The 27,262-nt window shown below is 43.9% G+C and overlaps 1 protein-coding gene across 3 annotated transcripts in view; it reads right to left on the bottom strand.

Moving 5' to 3' along the window:
• NTRK2 (neurotrophic receptor tyrosine kinase 2) overlaps nucleotides 1-27,262 on the bottom strand; it is a 323,213-nt gene that overhangs the window by 226,640 nt on the left and 69,311 nt on the right. For all 3 annotated transcript variants that reach the window (XR_007122296.1, XM_047700252.1, XM_047700253.1), the window contains exon 11: nucleotides 26,025-26,124. Coding sequence is in view for 2 of the 3 variants with exons in the window: in XM_047700252.1 (XP_047556208.1) it covers nucleotides 26,025-26,124 (100 nt within the window). In the remaining variant the exon portion in view is untranslated. The remainder of the gene's footprint in view (nucleotides 1-26,024; nucleotides 26,125-27,262) is intronic.

Raw genomic sequence — 27,262 nt, 5'->3', positions numbered from 1 at the left:
GGTCTTAGTTTGACAACTTCTGTTTTAAGGGGATAACTTAAGTTTTTTCTTCTCCAGATATTAGGAAACTGATGTGTAGCACATTCCAGAGGTTTCCTAATGTCGGGCATGTTAATCGTAACTAGATTCTTATGAGAAACAATAATGGAGGATCCATTGTTATATTATATTCACAATTATATATTCACAAAAGCCAGCCGCCAGGGCACTCCTAACCAGAGGAATTAGTGCAATTTGTTCATGTCAGACACAGTCTGAAATGTCCTGATTTCTTCTTGGTATCTCGGGTGTTTGCTTTTATTAGCAGTGGGTAGAAACAGAGAAGGAAACTTCTCCAGAGAGGAAGTCCAATGTAGCATGAGGCTCTCACACCCAGTGCATGTGAGAAAATTTCTTCAAATTTGCACACTCTTTGCCCACCTAACTAAATGCCTCCCCTTCCTGTTCCTAAACATTTGAGGAGCAAGTAGGGTCATCCACACCTCACTGAGCCTTTAAACAATCTGCCACCTCTGTGCTATTCCCATGACAGAGGCGTGAGAAGGTACAGAGGGTGTATGGGCTGGCAAGGCACACCCTTCTCAGACAATCTTCTCCCTCTTACAGCACATGAACATTTCTGAAGCTAATTTGTTTCAGTGTGTCTAGACAAAAATTTGGGGCAGACAATGCAAAACACTCTTAAAAAAAATTCACTCCTATTTTTGCTTTTCCGAAAAAGGGAAGATGGGGGTAAGGGGGTCCGTGGGTGGAAACTGACCTCTCCAACATGGCAGCTGAGTTGTCTTTTCAACTTGGCCTTAGCCCAAACAGTAAATCTGTGTGTTTCATCTCTTTGCTTGTTAAAGCATTTTCTTATTTTATGTTTTAAAGATTTATTTAATTATTTTAAAGAGCGAGAGCCCAAGTGGAAGGGGCAGAGGGAGCGGGAGAGACAAAATCTCAAGCACACACCCCATTGAGTATGGAGCCCAACGCAGGGCTCAATCCCAGGACACTGAGATCACGACCTGAGGAGAAACCAAGAGTCAGATGCTTAACCGACCATGCCACCCAGGCGCCCCAGAGCACTTTCTTTCTACAGAGAACAAGTCCACTTGGAAAGAATTACATTTTATAAACACAGAAAAATCAAGTTGCAAAGGAAGTTCTAAATCAATGCTATCAGATTTCCAATGGAGTTGACGTAAAACCTTCAGAATGTCTGTTTATCTATGTGTATCTATGTTTGGTGGATTTTTTTTTAATCATTGTTATTAATACTTTTACTCTTGTCCGTGTGCCCAGAGACCTTGGTGAGCTGAGCATTTTATAAACCTGATAAATAAATAACTAAAGCCTCCCAATCAATACCTCCCAAGGGAGGGGGGAAGGAGGGACTCAAATCTGTGTTAAAAGTCAAGGTCCCTCCTTCTGGGAAATGCTGAGGGAAGGAGGCAGAGGCCCGGAAAAGCTCATCTCACCAGGTGGGGCTCCAGGCAGCAAGCAGGCTCCAGCAGAGAGGAGCCTTCCTCTATGTCAGGCGCCACTTGGGGTGCATGTCGGCTAGGACGTGGAAATATGACATGGGTGCCCAGAAGGCCAAGTCCTCCAGAGTAAGCTGGGCCGTCCGTACGGGGGGGGGGCGGGGGGCACTGGCTCACCACGAGCTTCATTGAAATGGTGGCATCTGGGGCTCACACTTGAATTCCCTGAGAAAATTCTTCTGTCCACACAGCAATAAAGCACTCTCGAGAGGGACTTCACAGAACTCAGCAGCCACACTGAGCCCAAGGGGAATTCCAGGGTAAGTCTCTTGAAGAGGTATAAAGCCTCATTAGTGCAAAGAGGATTTACCATGCGCCCGGTCCAGCCACGGATGCAGGTGCCTTGTTCCTGAATTTGTGACTCATTATGCTTCTGCAGATCACCCAATTATAAGGAATCATCACTGGCTGGCGCCGGTGGAGACTTCTTCTCTTCTAAAAATACCAGTAACAATCAGAAGGCACCTACAGGCCCTTCCATAGAAAGGAAATTCTGCTGAGCTGGCCCTTGGTTTATTTAAAGGAAGCAAACAGCCAGGCTGGTGATACCCACAACGTAAAAGAAGACTTTTTAAAAAAGAAAAAGAAAAGGGAAGAAAGAAAGAAAAGAAAAGAAATCACACTGTTCAAACGAAATTTAAAAAAAAAGACATTTCAGCTGTCATCCTGCCTGAAGGTAAGTCTATCTATGACTCTCCAGAGGCAAACAGGACATCATTATTGTAGAAGACCTTGAAAAAGAGGGGCACCTACGAGCAAACCTTGTGCATGATCAAAAGGTCATGCCAAAAAGAAATGGCCCATGAGCACTGTTTTGCGACAGACTGCAGTGGTTTGGTAAATTGTGAAGAATTTGGGGAGCTGGCTGACTTCACCTCGGTAGCTTGAAATAAACCGTGTTAGGAATACCTTCCTCCACGGCCATCAACAAACGGTGCACATGAGGGCCCAACCCCACTCCACCCCGGTGAGCTTTTTGCTAAAACACGCACCAAAGTACGTTTGTCACCTGCTTTGCGGAACAGCTCCAGATCTCTCTTCTCTAGATTTTTAATGTTCTTTGAGAGTGGAGAAAAACTCTAGTAGGAGTCGATGCAGGAATTGTGCTTACAATTTTCTATAACTCTTATAGAAAAATTTTGCTCTAAACAGAGCAAAAGAAAATCAACTGCTTTGTAACACCATTCCTTTACAGATGACAAAACTGTTCTATTAGAAAGTTGCCTCTGCTATTCTCCCCAGTGTTTCCCAACCCTTCAAACACCTCTGAGGGTCTTCAGAGCTCTCTAAATTAGGTCAGATTGCTCAAAGCCCAGGATAAGAACAGGTTTGGTATTTGAATGGCACAAGGGACACGATGAAGAGCCACGGGTGACCTTGCTATGTGGATACACAACCCCATCTGGTTTCTTCGTACAGCCTCTCCCTTCTTGTGACGAGCAAAGCTAAATGACCAGACTGGAAGTGATTTGCCCGCTGGAGTCTTTCTGACAGAAACAACCCTTAGTGCAACCTAGGGACTGGGAAATGTGTCTTCTGTGGCTTCCAAAAAAAAAAAAAAATATATATATATATATATATATATATATATATATATATATATATATATTGGCCCTAAGACCCCAAAACAAAGATGTTTTAATACCGACGATCGGGAGATGATTCTCCGTGGATCCTTCCCATTTCCGTCTAGTTCACAAAGAGAGGCACCGAGTGCCTTTTGTTCTGGATTATTATTTTAGGGAAGTCTGTCTAGCAAACAGCCTCAGAAGATAGAGATAGGGGCTCTGGAGCAAACAAAAGCAGGTTAACCGCCCACTGAAAGAATCTGGATTGTCTAAACTCAGGGTTCCTTTTCTCTAACACAATCCACAGCACGGGCAGGCATACACCTGGGCTCATCGGCATCTCCCCCTTGGGGCTTCGGGTCAGAGAGACATCAGGCACATAACTACTCATGCCCTTCCTTTGTCTCTGACCCGGGAGTCTCCTGTCTTCTGCCACCATCTGTGACATCGTGGCAGGCGAACCGGCCAGCCGAGGAGGAGAGTGTAATCTCAGACCCTTCACAGTGCTTGCCGCCTGCTACTTAGATGGCGTTTAAAAACTAATCGGTGTCTGTAGCTCTGTCTCTAGCTCCATTCATCCCACACCTGTGCATCTAATAAGGACTCACTATGTCCCCCAGAGAGTCTCGGCAGCTCCCTTGGACAATAGCGGCTCACAATGAAGTTACCAGGATGAAAACTGCCCAGCTGTCACCCACGCACATGCAGGACGCCTGGGTGGCTCAGGCTGTTAAGCATCTGCCTTTGATTCACGTCATGATCCCAGGGTCCTGGGATCAAGTCCCGCATCGGGCTCCTTGCTCAACGGGGGGCCTGCTTCTCCCTCTGCCTGCCACTCCCCCTGCTCATGTTTGTTTCCTCTCTATCTCTCTCTGACAAATAAATAAATAAAATCTTAAAAAAAAAAAAAGTACCCATGTGAAAGTAGACAACAGGAACAAGATGATGACTGGCCTTAACCTCTTCCATGCACTCCGGGGCAGGGCTCCTCAAACTCGGAGAAGCATATCAGTCACCTGGGAATCTCATTAAAATGCAGAGTTGGAATCAGCAGGTCTGGGGGGAGGCTCAAGGTTCTGCATTTTTAACAAACTCCCAAGTGATATTGAGGACACCAGTCCAAGGACCATACTTGGAGACCAAGGTTCTGACAGCGACTAAATATAAATTCTGACAGTGACTAAATATAAATTCTATACCTGTTAACACCCTAATATTTGCATAAACTTAAGAAAAAGACCTATGACAACTCAGGAAGTCATAAATCAGAGAATCCCTCCACTGGCTTAGTAGAGGGTACTGAGAAAATTCCTGCATACATGAGGGCAACTGCTTATATACTTGTATCAAAAAAAAATCTGTATATGTCATAAGCTATTCTTTATTCCAAATGATAAACATTCCATAGAAAGAAGGGAATACGCAGAAGACCATCGTGGGTTACACGGTCTGCAGCTCAGAAAGCAAACAATCCACAGGGCAAACCACAGTCCTCACAGTTTATACCATTGATGGCTCTATTTCTGGCTCAGCTAATGCCGATGGCCTAAGCAGATCGGGGAGAGAGAAGATAGCATGTGGACAGAGGACTAACTTCATAAAGTAAATGTGCTTGAGGGAAGGCCCCCGTAGGCAGGGCTGAGTTGTGGTCCCCACACTGTCACCCGCTTGTGATGGGAGCTTAGGGAAACAAGTCAATCCTCACTGGGAAGTGAGGTGGGAGGAGAGAGGGCGCTCCTCGCCACGTCTCTCTCCTATCTTGGCTGTAAGTTCCTGGTCACCTGCCCTGAGGTGATCTCTTAGCCTCAAGGCCTTTTGTTAAAACTGCTAGCAGCCCAAAGAAATCAATCTTTTCTGTCTCATTTTCTTGACTTGAGAAAAAGTTGGCATGCCAATTTGAAAAGCATGGCAGAGAGAGAGAGAGCACAGGAGTAAAAGAAAGGTGGAAAATGTATTTGACAGTTTTATTGAGAACGACGGAGGGACACTTTTCCTTTATTCCTTTTCTTTCATCTTGCCTTTTTTTTTAAAGATTTTATTTATTTATTTGACAGAGGGATAGAGAGCACAAGTAGGCAGAGCGCGGCAGGCAGAGGGAGAGGGAGAAGCAGACTCCCAGCTGACCAGGGAGCCCCATGTGGGACTCGATCCCAGGACCCTGGGATCACGACCTGAGCTGAAGGCAGCCATTTAACCAACTGAGCCACCCAGGGGCCCCCGACCTTGCCTTTCTTTTGACTTCTTCTCTCCTTCCTACCCTCTGTCTCTACCACAAAGAAAAGTGGAAGACAGAGAGGTGTCATTTGGTTTTCCACACATTCTTTTATTCTCATGAGGTTGGTGACGATTCCTCTTAAAAAGACTTCTCTGGTCAAATATGCTTGAGAAATCCTGGGTTACACAGAGTTCAAAGGTTTCTTCACCAAGGACTGTCTCAAAGCCTTAATGGGCCCCTACACGCCATGACTCACCAAGAGCGGGAAGGGAGGGAGGCTGCAATTTTCCAGGTCTCCCTGCCACAACCAGCCTCACCCCCACTTGCTAGTGTTCTGAGGAAATTGCTCCGAGAAAGAGAGCTCTGGCCCAAAGATTTTAGACACCACAGCCAAGCTGTTGTGTTTAAATTAGTTCTACCTGGAAAAAGCTTTGTGGCCTTAGGCAAGTCATAGAACCTCTCTGAACCTCCAGCCTCTTTGTGTACAGAAGGAGTCAAATGACATCTACCAGATGGTGCCTTTGGTTTTGTGACAAAATGAAACCAAGTGTGCAAAGTGCCAGGCACAGAGCCCCCTCGGCCACCTGGCTTTTCCGATTCAGAGGTGATGTTAATCCATGTCCCTTGAGGGTTGGCCAGAAAAGTGTCCATCTTACTGAAAACTACTCTTGGAGATGAGGCACTGGCCTCTTTTCTGACCTCACTCATTGTGTCAGAGACTGGCATGGGTCTCGTCCCATCCGCTCAAACCTGAAGATTCCCTTCCAAGGGCTGGCTACCGACCAGGCCGCATCGGTCTGTTGTCAGTCCCAACGAATGACAGTCACCAAATGAACGCGGAAAGAAAATCAACAGTGAGACAGGAACCGTCATAGAAAACAAACAGTCAGGACTGAGGCCAGGCCAGAGACGGGAAGCATGACTATCCTCAGTAAGATCAGGCTTCGCTTCTCAGGAGGAACATGGCCCCGGGGCAAGTGAAGAGACCTCCCTGAGCCTCACTGTCCCCATTTAAAAAAATAAAGATAACCATGCCTCGCTCACAAGGCCACATTGAGGAATGAAGAGAGACTGTGTATGTAAAGTACTTCACGCAAAACCTAGCACAGAGTAGGAACACCACAAGAAAAGTCGAAACTGAGGGAAGTGTTCTTATTGGAGCTAAGAAGAAAAAACAGAGGCTGTGATTCTCAACTCCAGTTCTCTGATTTCTATTTTTTTTTATTTGTTTATTTGACAGACAGAGATCACAAGTAGGCAGAGAGGCAGGCAGAAGGGGTGGGGGAAGCAGACTCCCTGCTGAGCAGAGAGCCCGATGTGGGGCTCGATCCCAGGACCCTGGGATCATGACCTGAGCCAAAGGCAGAGGCTTTAACCCACTGAGCCACCCAGGTGCCCCAAGTTCTCTGATTTCTAGATTAGAAACTGGATATCATAATCCTTCTGAGGAAATCTCACACAAAAAAGGAAATATACACAGGGTAGAAAGTTTCACTGCCTGCAACTGACTTCAGATACGCCCGATGAGTGTGGTGGGTATAGCTCTCATGGTGCCTTCTGACGGAGAGAGAGAGAACTTTCTCCTGGACTCCAAGAAGAATAAAGTCAGCAATAGAAAAGCCACAGATTTCAGATTTGCTGAACAGGAACCTCCACCCTGACCATCCTCATAGGTAGAAAGGTTACTTGCTTCCGACAGGCCACCCCTCAATTCCTCTGGCCACTACTGTGTTCTTCCCACACCCACCCTTCCACATTTCTGAATCTATGGTCTGTCTCCCTCACTGCAGAGATTTCTCCACCGGGCAGGGACCATAACTGTCCCCATGGTCTATTACAGGCTGGCCCGAACAGGCTCTCAGTAAGTATTTGTTGAAGGAATGAACGGATTCTACATTAGTTATTTAATAAGTATGACCACTCAAGGATTTATAGTCCATTAAAACCAGATGAAGACATGAGACCAGAAATTTTTAAAAATTAGTACGGTTATTTATAATGCAAATGAACAGCTTTAATAGCAAATCAAGGAAGAGAGTAAATAGCCAAATCAACATAAACATGATCTCTCTTCACATTTAGATGTTCTAACCCTGCCTCTTAATGATTTCCCTCTCAATCCCTCAATCCAGTGACTCTGCTATGACTTTAGGACCAATTCCAAACTGTATAGCATGGGAGGAAGGCCCCTGTCCACTCCCAATCATCTTCCCGCCACCATCTTCTCCTACCCTACAGTCCAGAGATATCCAAAGTGCCCCAACACGAACCTCCAGACCTTGACAGTCACCTCCTTCTCCACCACGTCTGTGTGGTGAACTCCTACTCACCCTTCAAGACCCCACTTGAAGGTCAACTCTCCTGTGAAGTACTCCCTAGTCTCTCTAGACAGAATTAATCTCTTCTCCTGTGTCAGCTGTCCTCTGGATCATAAACTTCTTGAAGGCAACTGGTCACATAAACTTATGTATTTCCTGTGCCTGGCACATTATAAACCCTCAGTAAAATGTACATCAAAAAAACAAACACAAGGATTCACGGTCACTACTACCCTTTCTATTCCCCCACCACAAGCCCTCCCAGCTACTGACCTTACAACCAATGACAAGAGACCCCAGGAAGGTTCTGAGGTAAACTTTATGGTGGTTTACAGAGCACCTAATATCTTATTAACCTTTAGGTTATCTTTAGAAATCCTCTGAGTTGGTGCTGGTATGCCCATTTTACAGATAAAATGATACTCAGACAAGTCACAGAGAACCTAGTAGAGCCTTGTGTCAGACCTAGGTCTGTGCTTTTCCGTTACCCTATCCAGCCACAAGTACAGATATCACACCACTCCTTACCACTGTAAAAGACTGTTATCTTTCCACCTGTCTTCCCCCCTTCTTGTTACCTCTTAAATTATATCCTCAGTTGGCCCTCAAACTGTACCTGACTGCCTAACTTCTCTCAGCCCACTGCCCATAACCTACATTCCTCTCTCTTCAAGGTCCTCTTGCCCCAAAGCCTAACCAACCACTGCCTTCTCACACTTCATTATTTCTTCCGCTCAAGTCACCTGAATGGTTTCGAAACAATTTACAAGACTAAGAAACGTACGCCAAAAAGACGGAGCCTTCTTCTGTCCTTCAGTTCAAAAAACATTTACTGAGGGTCAACTCTGCCTTCCATCACACCAAGTACTGGGACAGAGATATGAACACAGGTAGTGTCTTTGAGGAGTTTTTAGGTTAATAGGAGGATGAACAGGTAAGCGTATTCTTTCACTACGATGGGCTAAGCATTTTTCTGGATGACTACTCACAGCAATACAGATCTACACAAAAGGGACTTTGTCAGGAGCACCTGGGTAGCTCAGCTGGTTAAACGTCTGGCTCTTGATTTCGGCTTAGGTCATGGGATGAGCCCCACTTCGGAGGCTCAGTCGGTTAAGCGTGTGCCTTTGGCTCAGGTCATGATCCCAGGGTCCTGGGATCAAGCCCTGCATAGGGCTCCCTGCTCAGCGGGGTGTCTGCTTCTCCTTCTGCCCCTCTCTTCATCTCTGCTCTCTCTTGGTATTTCTCTCTTTCACTCTCTCTCATTCTCTCAAATAAATAAATAAAATCTTTTTTAAAATTCAGGATTGTTAGAAAAATCAGAAAAAAATGTGTCAAGGACATGGCACACAGTGCCTCTTCCCTCAATAACTGGTAACTCTTACCTACACCTCGCTTGATTTTTGAATTAAATTTTTGATCATCCACTTGCACACCTGTAGCCCAAATTAGCAAACAAGAGCTAAAAATAGTTTTAAACACACTGATAAAAATCATCAAGCAGTGCTACATTTCTTAGAGTTCTGACAGAAAATATTGTCTTAGGTCCACTGCTCAGAATTAGACCCGGAAACAGTGTCCATGGACAAGTGACTGACTTCAAGAAGACTCCCTGGGAGAGGGGGAGGCAGGAAAGGGAAGAAGAAACCAAGCAAGCCTGCGATTTGGGTGAGGACACAGTATCAGTCTGATCCTGCAGGGGGCTCCGGAGTGTAAGTGACACCACAGATCCTGCAGAGAACCTATAAATGACACCCCAGGGGCTGGCCAGGCTTCACCTGTCAGCCTTCAGCAAAGGAGGGGTTGAGGGAACGGTGGGACGGTGCTTAGGTCCCAGCCACTTCCAGCTGTGTGTTTGAGTGTGCGTGTGCACACGTGTGTGTGTATGTGTGTGTGTGTGTGTTGGGTCTGGGAGGAGCTCAGCTAGCTCAACCCTCGCCCTCTGAAGAAGGTTCCAAGGGTTAGGTCTCAGAAGCAAACAGACATAGAAGCCAGGCTGAGCACCCAGGGCCAATGAAGGGAATCTGAGGGCAGCCGAGGGAGCACAGACGTGTATCTGCCACGTGAATCAAGAGAGTTTCATGGAAACGTATCTTTGTTGACTCTGCCTTCCCATCGCTGCACTTGGTTACCCACCAAGCGCTGTGCACTTGACCGTGACTGCATTCATTCTTCTGTGGTAATTTGCAAAGAACTAAGTTTGAAGTAACTATTTCCTGGGCGTGTAAAATTCTGTTTTGAAGGTTTGCCCTCTGGCATCAGAAAACACCTTCTCCAACCTGTGACGGTTGGGGTTTTCCGCTGAAAGAAGTGCTGTTGGTCACGAATAGAGGGGCATGGGCCCCGCACAGACAGCACTGACTAGGAAGGGGAGCCGGCCAACTCAAGTACCAGGGAAAGAACGGGGAGCAACATTCCACAGCTCTTCCTACAGGTGCATATTCACGTAACCATCCACAGTGCTCAGAGAGTCTGGGACACTATTTAAATTGCCTTGTGGAATCCATGCATTTGGTTAACACAGACCTAGAGTACAGAGATTCAAGACTCTGCCTTATCCAAATAAAGTTCTCGTAATTAAAACAATATCTAGGGACGCCTGGGTGGTTCAGTTGGTTGGACTCAGGTCATGATCCTGGAGTCCTGGGATCGAGTCCCGCATTGGGCTCCCAGCTCCACGGGGAGTCTGCTTCTCTCTCTGACCTTCTCCTCACTCATGCTCTCTCTCACTGTCTCTCTCTCAAATAAATAAATAAAATCTTAAAAAAAAATATCTAACTTTTTCTACGTCTATGCCCTTGTCTATAGAAAGAGGAGCTGACCCAAAGACTTCAGGTAATGGGGGCTTCATGGAGACAGCCAATTGTGTCAGTAGCTGGGGTCACAAGACCACCTGAGAATTAACTATCATTATAAATTACTAGAAAGACATGAAGCATCTGAATAATGATTAAATAACACAGGCATTAATTTGTTATGGTCACGAGCAGTTCAGGACATACACCCCACTTCTGAAATTTTCCAAAAATGTGTATAATTTGGTCATTTGTAACTTAAAGCAATTAGGTCAACACATCTGGGGGACCCAAACTAGAACAGGAGAGTACCTACAAATGCCATATAAACAGATACGTTAAAACAAATGTCATGTCGTATTTCTGAGGGCCCGACAGAAAGATGACACTGAAACTTAACGGGCACCTCAAGTTTTCACACCTGGATAGGAGTCCCGATTCTAACTAAATAAAAGCAAGTGACCACCATGGCTGTCACCAAGGGACAGGGGCTGTTTCCTATTTCAGGGATTCTCAGAACACCTCAGGAGCTCAGGAAATGAATGGAAAAAGTCTATGGATCCAGGGAAGGGGCGAGGGAGGGGACACGATGTACCCCAAGAATGACCAAATGTCTTCCTCAAACAAAATTCTCAACCATTACCATAGTTACAAAATTGCTGCAATGAACTCTCCTCCAAGGTGAGACATTTGCTAAAGTCAGTGCTATGATCAGGAACAAAGCTCCTCAGTCTTGGTGTCTCCCACTCTTGGCATGTTTGAATCCCAAGAATTCAGAGTCTGATTATAATTCTCGGCTTCCGCTTGCATTGTTTCGTAATTGAAAAGAATCTGATATTTAGTATAAGATGCAGAACAGAGGGAAAACGGAGAAGTCAAACCAAAATTAATACCATCCAAGAATCCATGCCAATGAATGGGATTATCCAACACTGAGGCTATTGTTTTCCGTGGGTAGGTTTTCTTGTGCAGGTCTGCACATGGTAGATTTGTCTTTGCAAACATGTTTTTTGCTGGTAATGTCTGGGTTAGTTTCGTTGAATTTGCTGACCCCAAGCTCATTAGGTGATGGGTAAGAAAACAGACTAGAATAAATAGGGAATACTGGGCAGTTCATAAAGAGGAAGGTCTACCTGAAGATAATAAGAACTTCCCAAGGTCTTATGGGGTCTGATGCAAAAAATTTTGCTCCATACCACCCAGGGCCAGAGAATAGGGACAAGTGGTCCAAGCTCCCCAAAGGTAGCAGTCAATCAAATACTTCCTAAATAAGAAATGAGGTGTGAAGCATCAGAAGAGAAAAATGCATTTAAGGGGATCTGGATTTTTTGCCAATAGAACCCCAACACCCCATGGTGATTCAAAAAAAGACTGATCCTGTCCACAAGGTGGCAAAGTGCTGTTAGTAATTTGTTGAGAGGACAATTAGCAGGAAAATCAAGTGCTCTCTTCCTCTCTGGAAATGCACAACTTCAAAACTTCCAGCCTGATCTTAAGTTCTAAGCCTTGCCTCTCAAGCTGAAAGGCACACATGCAGAGAACTTGGGTTCTCCTTAATGTTTAATCACCATAATGAAGGAAAACAGAGGGATTCTCACAATGCCTCTGCTCACTCCAAAAATGCATCATTTGAGTTTTCAGACAGTGGTGTTTTTCTCCCAATAGCAACAGAGATTTCAAAAGGAGGGAATTTGACTCAAAGTGTTTCAGCTGTGAAAGTTAACTATAAGGTCCCTGTTCTTGGAGGGAACTCAGCTGCATGAGAGGAATCAGAGTGAATTCAGTGAGAAGGATCAGAAGGAAAACTCAAGACACAACCCAAAGCCTAGGTCCTACCTGCTTCTGGTCACAACTGGCCAGAATCACATGATCGACAACCACATTTTTTCATGACAGCATAATGCTGGGGGAATGCAGAGAACTAACAAACTTTTTACAAACCCTCCTCTAGGGGTGTATGTGTGTGTGTGCATTTGTGTATGAATCTTGAGGAAGCGGGGAGAGTGGGGGTGGGAGGGCTATCATACGCCTAAAGTTGTTAATGAACCTGCAGTGAAATTTTCCGCACTACCTTATATCATGAACGTCTCGTCTCTCCCCTACCCCTCAGCAACATCTTCCCCAAGTCATCTTTTGTCGCCAGAAATGAATGCATCATATGAATACATCACCATTGCCCCCACCAGCGTTCTTTACACACACTTGCACACGTATAACCTACCCAAGTACCACTTGCACCAAGACCCCGCATCAGACAAAAGCCCCATAAAGGCCTGCAAGTCCGTACGTGAGCTCATTTCTGCCCCCTTCTGGTCTCTCCCACTGCTCTCCACCCTCACTGTTTCCAGCCACACTGACCTCTGCTGCTCCTTCAATGTGCAGAGCTCACCCCGGGCTCCCTCGCTCTTGCATTGGCTGTTCCCTCTGCCTGGAAAGCTGTTCCCTGGGACATCAGCATGTTCACCTCCTCACTGCCCTGACTCTTGGCTTGAATGTCATCTTAGTAGATAGGCCTGTCCTAACTATTTATGAACAGCAAATCTGTCATCCTCCTCTGACCTCGTGTCCTTTACTCGTGGCATTTGCCATTACTTGTACATTTCTTTCTCTGTCTTGTCTTCCCTCCAGTAGAGTATAAGCTCCATGAGGCAGAAACTTTGTTCTGTTTAGTATTAAATTCCCAGAGCCTGAGGAGAGTCCTATTCAAACACTCTTAAAATTTAAATTTAAATTATTTACCTAATATTTTTTCTTTATTTCATGTTCTTAGTTTAAGCCTTATCTTAGACAATAATTTCATGGAATTGAGGATAGGAGCCACTAGGGATATTTTCTCTAAAGAATAGTAAAATAAATACAGAACTATCAAAATGAAAGATGTTCGCCCCTGAGTATCTGCTAAAGCCATCTCATTATCACTGATCATATATGTCCCCAGCTTGGAGAAACACGGTATCATCCAGTGGCAATGGCTACCAGTGGAAACACAGGCTAGGCACATCCAATGGGGATACAAACTAGCATGAAAGCAGTGACCTTGGCATGGAAATAAGTGTTATTTATCTTCATGATGTTTCTTAGTTTCACAACATAAAACATCAAAGCTGGAGTCACAAGGCCTGGCTTACAGCCCTGGGTCAGCCACAAACCAGCTATGTGTCTACACTCAGGCAAGCAGCTTAAACAACCTGGGCCCAACATCCTCACCTCTGTAACAAAGGCTTTGGATAACTCCTAAGCCCGCTCCCAGTTTTCTGTTTTTATTTCTACCAACCACCACACAAATGCAAGAGGGAATCCTAAAGCAATTGTTACTAATACCTAGTTAATATTTAATCATTGTGAAAAAGAAAAATAGAAGTAGTCCTATAATATCTTTCTCAGTGACTTTGAGAAACAGAAAATAAATAATATTTTATAAAATAAAATAATATTTTTTATATACTGGGACAATGAGTCTTTTCTATAACCCCATGACACTTCCCAGTGTAGGCAGCAGGATATCAGCCAATGCTCAAGAAGAGATATTCAGGTAGAACTAAAATTAAAAAGTTGAAATCTTTGGTCAAGGCCAGAATGTTCCCCGTCCCCCAAGTGGAAGCCAGTATGTATAGAACTATTGAATTTAAAAAACACCATTCTGCAACCCTTAGAAATTAAATAACTATTTTGGAAAAAGACCAGAGCTAGATACCATGCTCAGTAAGTTCAAATTTTAGGATATTTGGTAGATATTTGGATATTAGATAGAGGATATTTGCTGGATGGATTAGATAGAGGATTAGATAGAGGATATTTGCTGGATGCCAAACTATCACTCTACAAATTACTTACCAATTCCAAGGGAAACTTAAATTTGTAAAGAAAAGATCTGGTCGTGACCTTCCTTAAAAAGCAATCCAACTTATGCTAATAGTGTAACAACCCGACATTATGTGCTTCTAAATGAGATACAATGTAAGTTCACAGCATCTGTGATGCCTTCTTCCCAAAAACATTTCACTTACACCTAACCTCACTGAGCCTTTAGAAATAAGTTCCACTTCAAGGAAATACAGGGGATAAATTACAGGTTAAAGAATCCTGCAAAAGGGGGCGAAAAAAAATGAAGGTAGCATTCTAGACTGAAAGGGACAATAGAACCAAAGCAGCACAGTCACCACATGCATTGCGTGAGCCCTGAGTTGATCTCGGTTTGAAACAGAAGCTGTCTGAGCACTGGGTGTTATACACAATGGGTGAATCTCTGAACACTACAGCAGAAACTAATGATACACTAGATGTTGGCTAATTGAATTTTAAATTAAAAAAAAAGAAAGAAATGTAAGGGGCGCCTGGGTGGCTCAGTGGGTTAAGCCGCTGCCTTCGGCTCAGGTCATGATCTCAGGGTCCTGGGATTGAGTCCCGCATCGGGCTCTCTGCTCAGCAAAGAAGCCTGCTTCCCTCTCTCTCTCTGCTTGCCTCTCTGTCTACTTGTGATCTCTCTCTGTCAAATAAATAAATAAAAAAAAATCTTTAAATAAAAAAAAAAAGAAAAGAAAGAAAGAAATGTAAGCTGTAAGAGGCACTGTCAAATCAGTGGGGGATCTGAAGATGGACTAGGTGTTCTCCGTTACTACAGAGCTGTTCTAACTTTCTTGGGTGCAATGATATCGGTATCAGGTTGTGCTTTTAAGAGATACTGTGTCTTCAGCTTTAGGAGAAATATGCTGGGAATTTTAGGTATGAAGTGACATGATATGGGTAACTTCTTTTCTTTTCTTTTTAAGATTTTATTTATTTATTTGACACAGAGAGACAGCAAGAGAGGGAACACAAGCAGGGGGAGTAGGAGAAGCAGGCTTCCTGCTGAGCAGGGAGCCCAATGCGGGGCTCCGATCCCAGGACCCTGGGATCATGACCTGAGTCAAAGGCAGATGCTTAACGACTGAGCCACCCAAGCACCCCGGGCAACTTATTTTCAAACAGCAAAATGTGAAACAGAGGGTGAATCCTAGTATAGACTACACAGATGTTCACTGTAATATTCTTTCAAATTTTCTTCATGTTGAAAATGTCATCATAAAAAGCTGGAGGGAAACACAAGATCCACATACCTGGCAGAAATGATTTGGAAGAAGATGAATCAGGAAAGAACATGTCGTATTCTTTCTGTCCCCATAGGAAATCAGGGAGTCAGAGGGGAGCCCAGCAAGTCAGCTGCAGGTAAGAGGAGCACCGTAACCTGTCCCCTCATAAAATATGGGGGTTGGCGGAACCATAGAGTCTTTAGTCAGGGTTGGAGATTCAAAAAAATGAACAAGCCTGAATTCTTCTTTCTGGAAAGACCTTAAAAAAAAAGGTGGTTAAGAAGCCAGAGCAATCCCAAGCCTATAATGGCACGAGTAATTAATGAGAGAAACCATAGTGTGTCTAGGGAGAGAAAGCAGGGGCCATTTTTATGGAATTTCTTGGTCCCAAACCTCTAAGGATGTCCCTATGGAGACGTGTGTGAAGCTGACAGAACCTGGTTGGGACACAAGGTGGTGTACCTGTGACTGGCCCGAATTTGGTGGCTGAGGACAAGTGGAAAGGTGAGCAACACAGCAGCCACCAACATGAAAAAGAAATGACCACCCATGGCCACAGATACGGGCCCTCCACACAGTGGCATGTCATGACCCCTCAGGATTTAATCCCACACGATCCCACACACTGCACCATCACCCAGAAACTGAAATGCGACCTGAGGAAATGGAGCCGAGAGACCCCTGTGAGACACCGTGACCTGATGGAACGAACATTGAATGTTCTGGAATTGTCCAAACTTGCCACACAGACATGATGTTTCCTATGTTAATAGTAAGGAGAATGTGGTTCCACAGTGGAGAATGAAAGACTATCTCATTACACACCAAAACAATAAAGGATATCATCAGAAGTACACGGCAGACTCTTCTAGTGAGTGTGTGATTGTTCTGAATGGTTGTGTAACAGGATGGTAGATACTGAAGCTGGAGAGGACCCTCAGATGCCCTTCAGTCCTGCACTGTTATTTCTGGTCCTCACACAGTTTCCTCTCAGAGATGATCCAGGAAGTCAGTGTGGGAAAAGCTGGGTGGTAGACTGTCCTCGGGTGGGACCCTCGGCGGGACTACAAAAGTGGACAACCATGACTGCACACAGAAATACCACCTCATTCCCAGATCTTCCCACTCCTGAACTCATGTCCCCTTCCTGTCTTCCACTGTCACTACGTGGGGAGGAGATGACTCTTCTGCCTTCAATTCAGGATATTAATCTCTTGGTTCTAAAGACTTAAAAAGTTAGAATGAAGATGTCTCTCTCTCTCTCTCTGTCTCCCCCGCTCCCTCCCGCCCTCTCATTCTCTCTGTCCTCAGACCGCTAACGCTCCCAGATGCTCACAGAAGAAGCCAGTGACTTCTACTTTTGCTGATGCCTTGAGGAAAATGAAGACCTCCCACTGTCATCTGTCTGCTTCCGCCTTGGCTTCTCTCACAGGAAATTCACTGTCTTGGTCTATGGATATAATAACGTGGATGACAATCGACAGTATGAGGAAGAACTTATTTTCTCCAAAACTCCTCTTTTCATCTCTAGCAGGCTGTGAGCACATAAAAAATTAAAGCCTATATTTGGGGCCCCTGGCTGGCTCAGTCAGAAGAGCATACAATGCTTGATCTTGGGGTTGTGCATTTGAGCCCCATGCTGGGTGTAGAGATTGCTTAAAAATAAAATCTTAGAAAAAATTAAAGCATACTTTTGTTAAAGAGACTGGAAACAGTCTTTGCAACCTCCTCTGTGCAAAGGGGAAGCACCTTTGACGGGAGGCTCCATGAGCTCATGTTTCTGAGTTTTAAGCGAATGGTTACTGGGTCTCTTCTGAATCCCACCCCTACCTGCCCTTCCTGCCCCTTCCCTACAGTAAATGCCCCTCCCAAAAGAAACTAGTAAAACCTCCATACCCAATCCATCCATCAATAAAAGAGATTTCTTTAAGCAGGTGAATCGTTCAATGGACAATAAAATTAAGAACTTGCAGTAATTCATACCTTTAAAGAATGAAGGGCTTAACAGAAACATGTTTCAGCAGCTTTGCTTTCATAAAATATGTCCATAAAAGAGAGACACATTGTAATTACAATTTTTTTCTATAAACTCAACTAATAAGCTTGAAAACACTATTATACACTGTCTACATATAAGACCTTTTTTCTGTAATTCAGACTCAGTATCAATTCAGACAGGACTCTCCTCGCTCTTTTCCTTAATGATGTATTATTATCACATAAATCTGAAAAAAAAAACTGCCTCTTCTGGAATTAGTTCAATAAGCCCGCCACTAAATTAAACACTAATTTAATTCTTATAATTGCCTGAGAGATGGCTATTATTCCCATATTTTTCCAAAGAGGAACCAAAGATTTAGAAAGTTTAAAAATTTCCCCCAAAATTATGGTTAGCAGGTGGCAGACCTGGGACATGAACCCAAGCCCATCTGATTCATGAGTCTCTAATATTACATTCCTCTATACTTCTAGGTTTGAAGACTGAAGATTTAACAACTTACAAACATGAAGGATGTGTGGTAGTCAAACAGACTGTCTTTCAAAGTGCCACAGGACAATTCTGCTGATTTGGAGCTAAATTTAATCCCAGAGTCATTCAGTCTCTTTGCCCAAAATAAAGGAAGATAAAATCGAAGCATATGTTAGAATTTAAGCCAAGCTATTATCTGTCCTCTTAGAAAATTCTGAAAAGCGTGTCCACCAAAATCAGATTCTAGGAATGAGGGGGAAGAAAACAAAATGAGAAGAAGAATGTAAAATTAGGGAGCAAGGAGACGGGGAAAGACAAAATGAAAGGCAGAAAAAAAAATGAAAGGTTAGAAAAAAGAGAAATGGGAATGGAGCTAAGGGGAAGAAGAACACCCCCGTCCCAATTTGGGAAGTCTTTTGCAAAGTCAGCCCATGATCTGTGTGTAAGAGGGTCACCTGAGTGGCTCAGTTGGTTAAGCCTCTGACTCTTGGTTTTGGCTCAGGTCATGATCTCAGGGTCCCAAGATCGAGTCCCACGTTGGGTTCTGTGCTCTTGCTGGGGGTTCCCCCCTCTCCTCTCCCTCTCCCTCTCCCCCAACCTCTCAAATGAATAAATAAATCTTAAAAAAAAAAAAAAAAGTCAAAGTGAGTTCACCACAGGGTTTCTAGAGAACCTAAGAATGGGGAGCAATTTTTCTTGACTTTGAAGTTCCAAACCTAATTTCTTAAGGGCTCCTTTATCTTTTCAGGAAACACTAGCAGTGCAGAATACGTCTGAACAGAACCCTGTGCACTTTTTCCATCCCAGACACACCTGGGCCCTCCCGTGAAGCGCTCGGAGCTGCCCAGGTGAGGGACGTTGTTTACAAAGTTCAAGGTCAGGGCAGGGGCCGAGGGTGCTGCCTGCTGCCATCTGGAGCCAGTTCCCGAAAGTTCTACACCCATGTTCAAGCTGCCGCAAAGAATAAGCATGTTCTGCCCTCAAGACATAACCCAAATGCTGTCCCCAAAGGAAGCGACAGTGATCAGAGATCAGATCATCACGTCGCAGATGTATACGGGGAAAAGTTTGGTAATAACCTTCCTCAAATGACAGAAAAAGAACGCGTGGGTTCTTTTTTTTTTTTTTTAAATTTCCAATTTGCTAAATTGCCTATAACTCTTTCAACTGAATGTCTTTTCTGAAATATATGAAAATTCTGTTAAAACCAACAAATTTTTTTTCTCTGCTAAGAGAATGTGACGTTATACTCTGAGCTCAGTTAGAAGCTGGGGGGAAGGGCAAGGGGGGAAAAAAGGTTCCTGTGAAAACCTACGTTCTCTGTTACTATTTGGTGAGGCTTACACTCCCATATATTATATGAGAACCAACGAAGCTCATTACTTACTTTTCAAAAGAGTGAAATGCTAAGTCCTTCAAAGATTCTTTTCTGTTTTATAAGGGGGCTTTCTGATTCCAGAAAGATAGAATAATATTCTTGGTTTCTCTGAAAGTGTCACACTAAAATTTGTTCAAATATCTTTATATACTTCTGGGGAAAAAAGAAAAAAGCAGAGTACTTGATACCAACTTGGGAAAAAAAAAGAATTTCAGGAAGATTAAAGAGCTAAGCTAATACACACAGAGTAAAACTAGTGAAAGAAGTATTAAGAATTATATTTACAACCATAGAGAGGGGAAGTCTTCCTAAGCCAGATGCAAAACTTAGATAGAAAAGAGGGTCAGACTCACTTTTATAAGAACATAAATCTGCTGTTTGCCAGAAGACACTATTAAAAAAAGGTAAAGACTTAAAAAAAAAAAAAAAACGGAACTATATATAACCAATAAAAAATGGACATATATGATTTATAAGGTATGTCTGCAAATCAACAGGTAAAATAAACATCTTATCAGTCACCTGATAAAGACATTTCACCTCGTTCTCCTTTTGCTAAAGTTTTATTTATTAATTTGAGAGCAGAGGGCGTGAGCACATGGGGAGTGAGGGGCAGAGGGAAAGAATCCCAAGCAGGGTCCCCGCTGAGCAGGGCTCAATCCCAGGACCCAGATACCATGACTGAGTGGAAAATCAAGAGTCAGATTCTCAACCAACTGAGCCACTCAGGCACCGGGTGTCACCTCATTACGAATCAGAGGATCGCTTTAACTGAATTGGCAAAAATAGAACAGATTGATAAAATGTGATATGGATAAAAGTATCAACGAAGGATGCCCTACTATACTACTGTGAGAATATAAATTGATAAAATGTTTCCTCAAGATAATCTATCAATGTATAAAATACACAACCCCCTTTTGTCTTGGCAATCTATTCCAAGTACCTCTCTCTATATGGAAGGCATTATTCAAAACACTTTTCTGAAAACTTTGTAAAAGCATAAACATTTGGGGCGCCTGGGTGGCTCAGTGGGTTAAGCCTCTGCCTTCAGCTCAGGCCATGATCTCAGGGTCCTGAGATCGAGCCCCACATCGGGCTCTCAGCTCAGCAGGGAGCCTGCCTCCCCCTCTCTCTCTGCCTGCTTCTCTGCCTACTTGTGATCTCTGTCTGTCAAATAAATAAATAAAATCTTAAAAAAAAAAAAGCATAAATATTTAAACATAACTTTAAACCCTAACAACATAAACAGTAAAAGAAGAAAACAAATCACAATTTGTTGGTAATAACTATCATAATAACTAAATGCCAGGACCTTTCCTGAGTGCTTCCTATACATAAACTCAGCATGTTTCCTAGCAACCTGATGAAGTGGGTACAAGGCTTGCCCCATTCCAGATGGAAATACTGAGGCAAGGGAGGATGAGAAAGTTGCTCCAAGTCACATAGTTTGTCACGGGCAGGGGCAGGTTTCAGACCCAAGGAGCCCGAGAGCAGCCGACTCCAAAACACTTACTAATTCAAATGCAGGAGATACCCCGGTACCGATGCAGAAATATCCATGGGCAAATGGTCTCCTGAAAGCAGACGCAGCCTAAGCCTGGGATTACAATTTCTTTATGGAACCAAAAATGAGTCTGTTTGATTATCTACATTGTAAGTAAAGCTACGGATTTTATGATCTGCATACTCTATGCATTCTGGATGGTTAAAGAAGGTTATCCCCAGCAGTAGAAAGGGCAGCAAAAAAGGAAGGTCAGGAACAATCCCACTTTTAGCTCCATATGTTTCGAAACCGCTTGAAACTGTGAAAAGCAAGAACGCATTCATGCGTTACTGTTATAATTTTTTTAAGTTATTTGTCTTTAAATAAAAAAACAGCGGGGGTGCATATGGAAAACAGTTTGTCCTTACAGATGTTTCTACAACTGTGCTTCTGGCTTTCAAACACATTTTTCCCCTCTTTTAAAAGTTGATCCAAATATCTGTTCAACTCAACCTTCTCAACTTTCCAGATTCACTTTCAGTTCGTAGAAAAGGCTTTAACCTCCAGCTTCTCTAGCTTCAGTCCCACTATATGTTTATGACTCTTTTGAAATAGCCAAAATTTTGGTTGCTGTTGAAAGACATTTATAAGAGGAAAAACAAACTGTGGACCTTGCATCTGGAGTCAAGAAAACCTGGCTCTGCCTTCTCAGGGAGTGTGGTTCTCTGGGCAGTTAGGAATTGGAAATTTCTACAGCTCAAGTCATAGGAATGAGTGCAGATTGGCGGTTTACGTGCAAGGAGAGGAGGCTGCCAATAAAATCTGGAGGCTAGCAACACTGAATGAGAGAACGGGCCTCCTAGCCCAGTTCCTCCTGTGGGACATCTTCGGGTCACTTAGATGTATGTACTCTCAATGGACAAAGGAGGTACCAGTCCTCAGGGAAGCAATAACATTATGTGGGCTTCCATCGAGAAACGCACGTGGCACAAAGCTGATGGTCACAAGGACTCTCCATCAGGGTGATGGGTGCCAGGCCCCCTCCACCCTTCTGGATCCCTTAGATTTTTTCCAAGCCTGCATACCATCCATACCATCAGGCGGGGCTCCCAGAGGCAGAGTGCTCTTGGAAGGCCCCGCAGTCCTCATGCCCCCTGATGCTTCCATTTCCTCGTCCTGAGCCCTTCTCCATCTTCTGTGAAGAGAGGGAGCCAGGAAGTAATGTGAGAACTAAACACCAGGCTTGGTTACAACACAAGAGCGTGCTGAGGTCTCGTTGCCTGTTCTTTTGGCAATACAGCTGCTCTGGAAAAGTCTTGGAGCCCTATTTCAGTGGAAACTAAAATTAAAATCAATCAGAGGCAGCCTGAGGAGAAAAGGGATAAAATTATGCATTTATGTATGGGGTACGGATACAGACATAGATGGCGGTAGTCTGTTATGTATTTTAGGCATCTATCTTAAGCGCACATATAAATAAGCCCTACACGGATGACCAAGCACTGACAGAAGGCCTATATCCGGGGCTTCCATGATGACGGTGACCAGATACCCAGTAAGCAAATAGGGTGGTGTACAGACACGAAAATGAGCACGGAAAAACAGACTGGGGTAAATTCTACCTCCTGACATCTCTATTGACAAAAGGCCAGCAGTCCACTGAACACTGGCAACAAGAAGCTTAAACTAGAGTAAGCAATAGAGAAAGATACATTCCAGGTAAGCGCCAAGATGGGAGCCACCACCAGGCACCTGCACCAGTTTCAAAGCTGACAAAGACACATATTCCGAAGCGGCACATTCACAGGCAGAGAGGCAGAAATCCACGATGCTTGTGTGTAAAACAGAAAGCCAACGTGGACCTCCAAACTGAAATAGTAATTGTATGAAAACTTAGAAATCCTAAGCAAAAATCTAGTAAAATGACCTCCTGTCTAGGGCCATTACTTATCCGGAATAATCAAAGAAAGCAGGGGTTGGGGGAGGAGAGGGGCTCTGGTTTCTTAAAAACTTAGAAAAGCTCTCTGGTCTCTCTTGAACCATCCACATGAGGGCTGTCCTCCAAACACCAACTGTTTTCCAATCACTAAACTGAAGTGACTTAAGTTGAAAATTCTCTGTGAATGAGACCTCTACGAACCCTGTCTTCACAGAGCTCCCAGCCAAAGCTCCATGTGTAAGACGGTCCTTTCACAGTGAATTAACAGAACAGAGAATAAACCCTAGGAAGCTTCCAGTCACATAAACCCACCTCCAGAGAAACACACCACCCTTCACTGGTGGTATTCTAAAATCCAGATTTAACTCCCAGGTTTGGAATTTAGAGACCCCCTTCGCACAGAAACAACACCATCAATCATGTTTGGGACCTGCATACAGCTGCAGTGTGATTTTCCAAAGAGGTTTCTGGTCCCCCCGCCCAAGGCCCTTCTGATCAACAGTCTTAAACTATGGGTGTGATCCCAGACGGCTGCTGTGATGATGCGGTTGGCACTGGAACCTCAAGCATGCGACGCGGGGATGGACGAAAACCTGCAAATGCTTGGTGGGTGGGCTGACTGCCACCTGCATCTCAGCCTGTCTCCAGGACAAGGAACTAGGCAAGCAGGTAGAATGTCCCAAAGGGGCTTCCGAAGGCAAGAATTACATTTGGAATAGCTCATTTGCACATCACACAGAACGGGGCCATAGGTCCCCGCCAAGGCTATGCACTTTTCCCGGCCAAGTCCATGCATGCACATTTCCCACGGTTGTTACTGAGAAATCACCACTCACATGTTTCCTGGCCATTTCAGGGGGCATGATACTATTTTACATACGTCTTTTTCAGCAGTGATCCTGGCACCTACAGCATTTAAAGTACAATGACTTCTATTAATGTTTAAATACCACTTTTTATGCAGTTTCATTTGCCCTCATCTTGTCTTCCAGACCCTCACTCGTCCCCCCCGAATCATCAACTCAGCATCTGACAGGTAAAACTGTAACCTCAGCTCAAGCCCCATGTGTTCAAACCACGGCACGGAAAACAGAAAAAGAAGATATTCTAAACAAGACTGGGAGTCTCCGAGATGATTTTTTTTCAAAACAACTTTACTTATGTTTGGAAATAAGGGAGTGAAACATACAATATGGTAGCTACTGCCTGAAGGAAGTCATTCACTGGCTCTGGGACAAGGATCAGCAAACTCTTTTCTACAATTCATTAAGGATCCCCTTAGGTTATACACATTCGGGAAATGTAGGTGCTTTCGCGGTTATCATCCCAAATTATCCAAATAAAAATCTGTTTCAGTCTTCATGTGGGAGTCTCTACAGGAAATACAATCTTCCTTGAAACAAATGTCTACCTTCTATTCCCTCTCTCCCTGCGCCGAACAGACCATGTGAACACTTACAGACCATTCTGGAGGTTGTTTTCCTAACACAAAGCTGGGTTGGGGGCGGCTCCTAAATATTGCTGCTGGGGTTCCGGAAGCTTCTTTGCAGCTCCCAGGAGAACCTAGACAGATTGTTCTCTCTGAAGAGCCCATGCGATGAAAGGTCTCAAACTAAAACCTCAGGAAGGTCTCAAACGAAACCCTCTGGCTCTCTCCAGGAAAATCCCTGCTTGGGGACTTCCACTCCAAGTGCCTCTAAGGAAAGAATGTACTTGATCAGAATGATGAAAACGAAACGCCATGGTGGGTGGCTGACATGCCGAGAACAGTAACCTCGCCTGGACCTAGGCCCAGAAAGGTCTGTGAAGCAACACCACCCCCCCATCTTGTCACTCAGAAGGTGCTCACCCACATTGATCCCATAGAATGCTGATTCTCCAGGAACACTTGGGACACGGTAGTATGGGCATCCCTTGGAAACTGTTAGAAATGCCAAGTATCAGACCCACTCAGAACTTTTAAATCAGCAACTCTTGGGGTGGGGCCAGAAACCTGTGTTTTCAAAGCCCTCCAGGAGCTGCTGATGCAAAGTCACGTTCGTAAACCAGCATCGTAGTAGGACTAATTAAAATCACTTTAGTACAGTCTCTCCTCCAGGCCTTATTTATAATTGGAGAATGAGAGAGCTTTCTTCCACCAAAAGAAATGTCAAGAATTGGCAGGTCAAGAGAAAGTCAGGAGCCGATCTGGGGGCCATTCAAGGCCCAATTTACCACTACATCTCCCTGTTCGTTTCAGGTTTAGGGATTTCGATCATGGGCACCCACAGAGAGAGAGGAGAAAACAACAGAAATAGATCCTCTCCACCCCAGAGCCCAGTGTACACTGGACAGCATATCGCTCCATAAACATCCCTTCCAAGTAAGTAGGCGACGTGAGTAGTGATTGTGATGAACCAGACAGATCAAGAAAACCCACCACTTTGTCTCCAACACAGCAAAGCCACCACTAACCCTTCTTTGTGGTTTTCCCAAACTAGTGGCTATTTGTAAGAGACCACACAAAACTCAACAATAGCGTCTTAGTCAATATGTAACATTTAAACTTCAGAGCAAATTCTTTTCAATCACTGAGACTCTTGGCTATTTATGTAACAACATTTAAACAAGTTTTCTCCCCTAAAATGAATTTTCAGTCCTCTGAAAGAGACCCCTAGTCTATTCTTGGGGAACACGGCCACCAATTTTTAATCGAGCATTGGGAGTCTTTCCGTTAACACATGCTCACACATGCGTGCACACACACACACATTCACAAAGCTTCAAGGTACAGCCGGTGTTCTGATTTCACTTCCCAACACAGTTCAAATCTCAGAAGATGAGAATCTTATTCTAAAAGCAATAGCAACTACAAAAGCTACCATGGAAGGGTCTGGAAGGCACCTGCACAGCAGAAAGGACCCTTCTGCACAAAATATCTGTGTCCCTAAATGACCTATTGCCACCACACCTCGCCTGCCTTTCTGAAGCCAAAGGGAAACCCAGGCACTCTTTGCCTATATCGTTATTAGTCACTTGAGACTCAGGAAACCAGTTCGGTGTCTTCTGAGACAACCGTCCTCCTCGGAAAGTGGGTACTGCTGAGTAATCAACATTTTTTTGCTCTGCCTTGATTTGTAGTATCATAGCCTTGGTGCTATTTTTTTCGCCTTAAAACCTAGTCATCGTAAATCTAGCTGCTTCTTTCTTTAGTGGTAATTAGCATTAGTCAGAAGCCAAAAATGATTCCACATAAGTAAAATAAACACAACCCTTCTTACCTTTCATGCCAAACTTGGAGTGTCTTGCCAACTTCAGCAGAAACAGCATCACCAGCAGACAAAATCCCACCACAGACGCAATTACCACCACAGCATAGACCTAGAAGAAAAGGAAGGAGGGTGGTCATGACCTTGCTCCTTAGTTCCCTACATCCAGATGATGATGACGATGAGGATGACAGTTCATATTTACCACTTGCAATGCTAGGAACTTTGTGTCAATCTGTTCCCAACAACTCTACAATGAAATATCATAAGTCCCCCAACAACTCTACAATGAAATATCATAAGATATTAACATAACAACATAACCCCCCAACAATTCTACAATGAAATATCATAAGTCTGAATATTATCCTTGCTTTACAAATGAGAACATGTAAGTTGGAAGCTTATAAGAAATTAAACACAAAGATATATTAGTCTCTCCCCATGTATCTAGCCTCCTACCTACCCAACCGGAGAGAGGAGACAGAATATACAAAACTTGAATAATAAAATACTGATTATTTCTGAAGCTTATGAAAGATATAAAGGGAATTCATTTTGCTATGCTCTCTACCATTGGGCATTTAGAAAGCTGTCCATAATAAAAAGATTTTTTTTTTTTTAAGTTGGCTGTGGATGCTCTTAGAAATCAGAGTCCCGTGGAGCTGGAGTACACCTGGAAGGGAGAAGGAGGGGTACCTGTGCGTGAGTTCACTTGTGAAAGTTCATGGGGTTGCAGACTCATGATAGGTACACATATGTGTATGTATGAAAGAGGCCAACACAAAGGTTTTTAAAGCTTAAAAATGTAATCGCAACACGTGGATGATACAAGTAGAGAGGGTAGCTGCAGATCCACGAGAATCCTGCCATACTCCTGAGCGAGATCACAGAGGCACAAGTGTGTAATGCTGATGAAGTACATAGTAACATTCCAGAAACAAAGACGGAAGTGGGACAATGCATCTCCTTCCATTCCTACCGCTCACTCCAAGGTCTTGCTCCCAAGAAAAGTATGACTCTCTAAACCAGGAGGTGGCAAACTTTCACTATAAAGGGTTAGACAGTAAATACTTCAGGCTTTGGGAGTCATACGATGTCTTTCACAACCTCTCAACTCTGCTGGTGTAGAGTGAAAACAGCCATAGACAATATGTATAAGCAAATGGGCATGACTGGGTGCCAATAAAACTTTATTTACAAAAACAGATGGGTATAGTTTGCAGACTGCTAAACTGTTTAAGATGTCC

Source organism: Lutra lutra, chromosome 13, assembly GCF_902655055.1.
Source record: "Lutra lutra chromosome 13, mLutLut1.2, whole genome shotgun sequence".
Taxonomy (NCBI): Eukaryota; Metazoa; Chordata; class Mammalia; order Carnivora; family Mustelidae; genus Lutra; species Lutra lutra.
The sequence above is the reverse complement of the archived record's forward strand: the minus strand, read 5'-3'. Positions and strand labels throughout refer to the sequence as shown.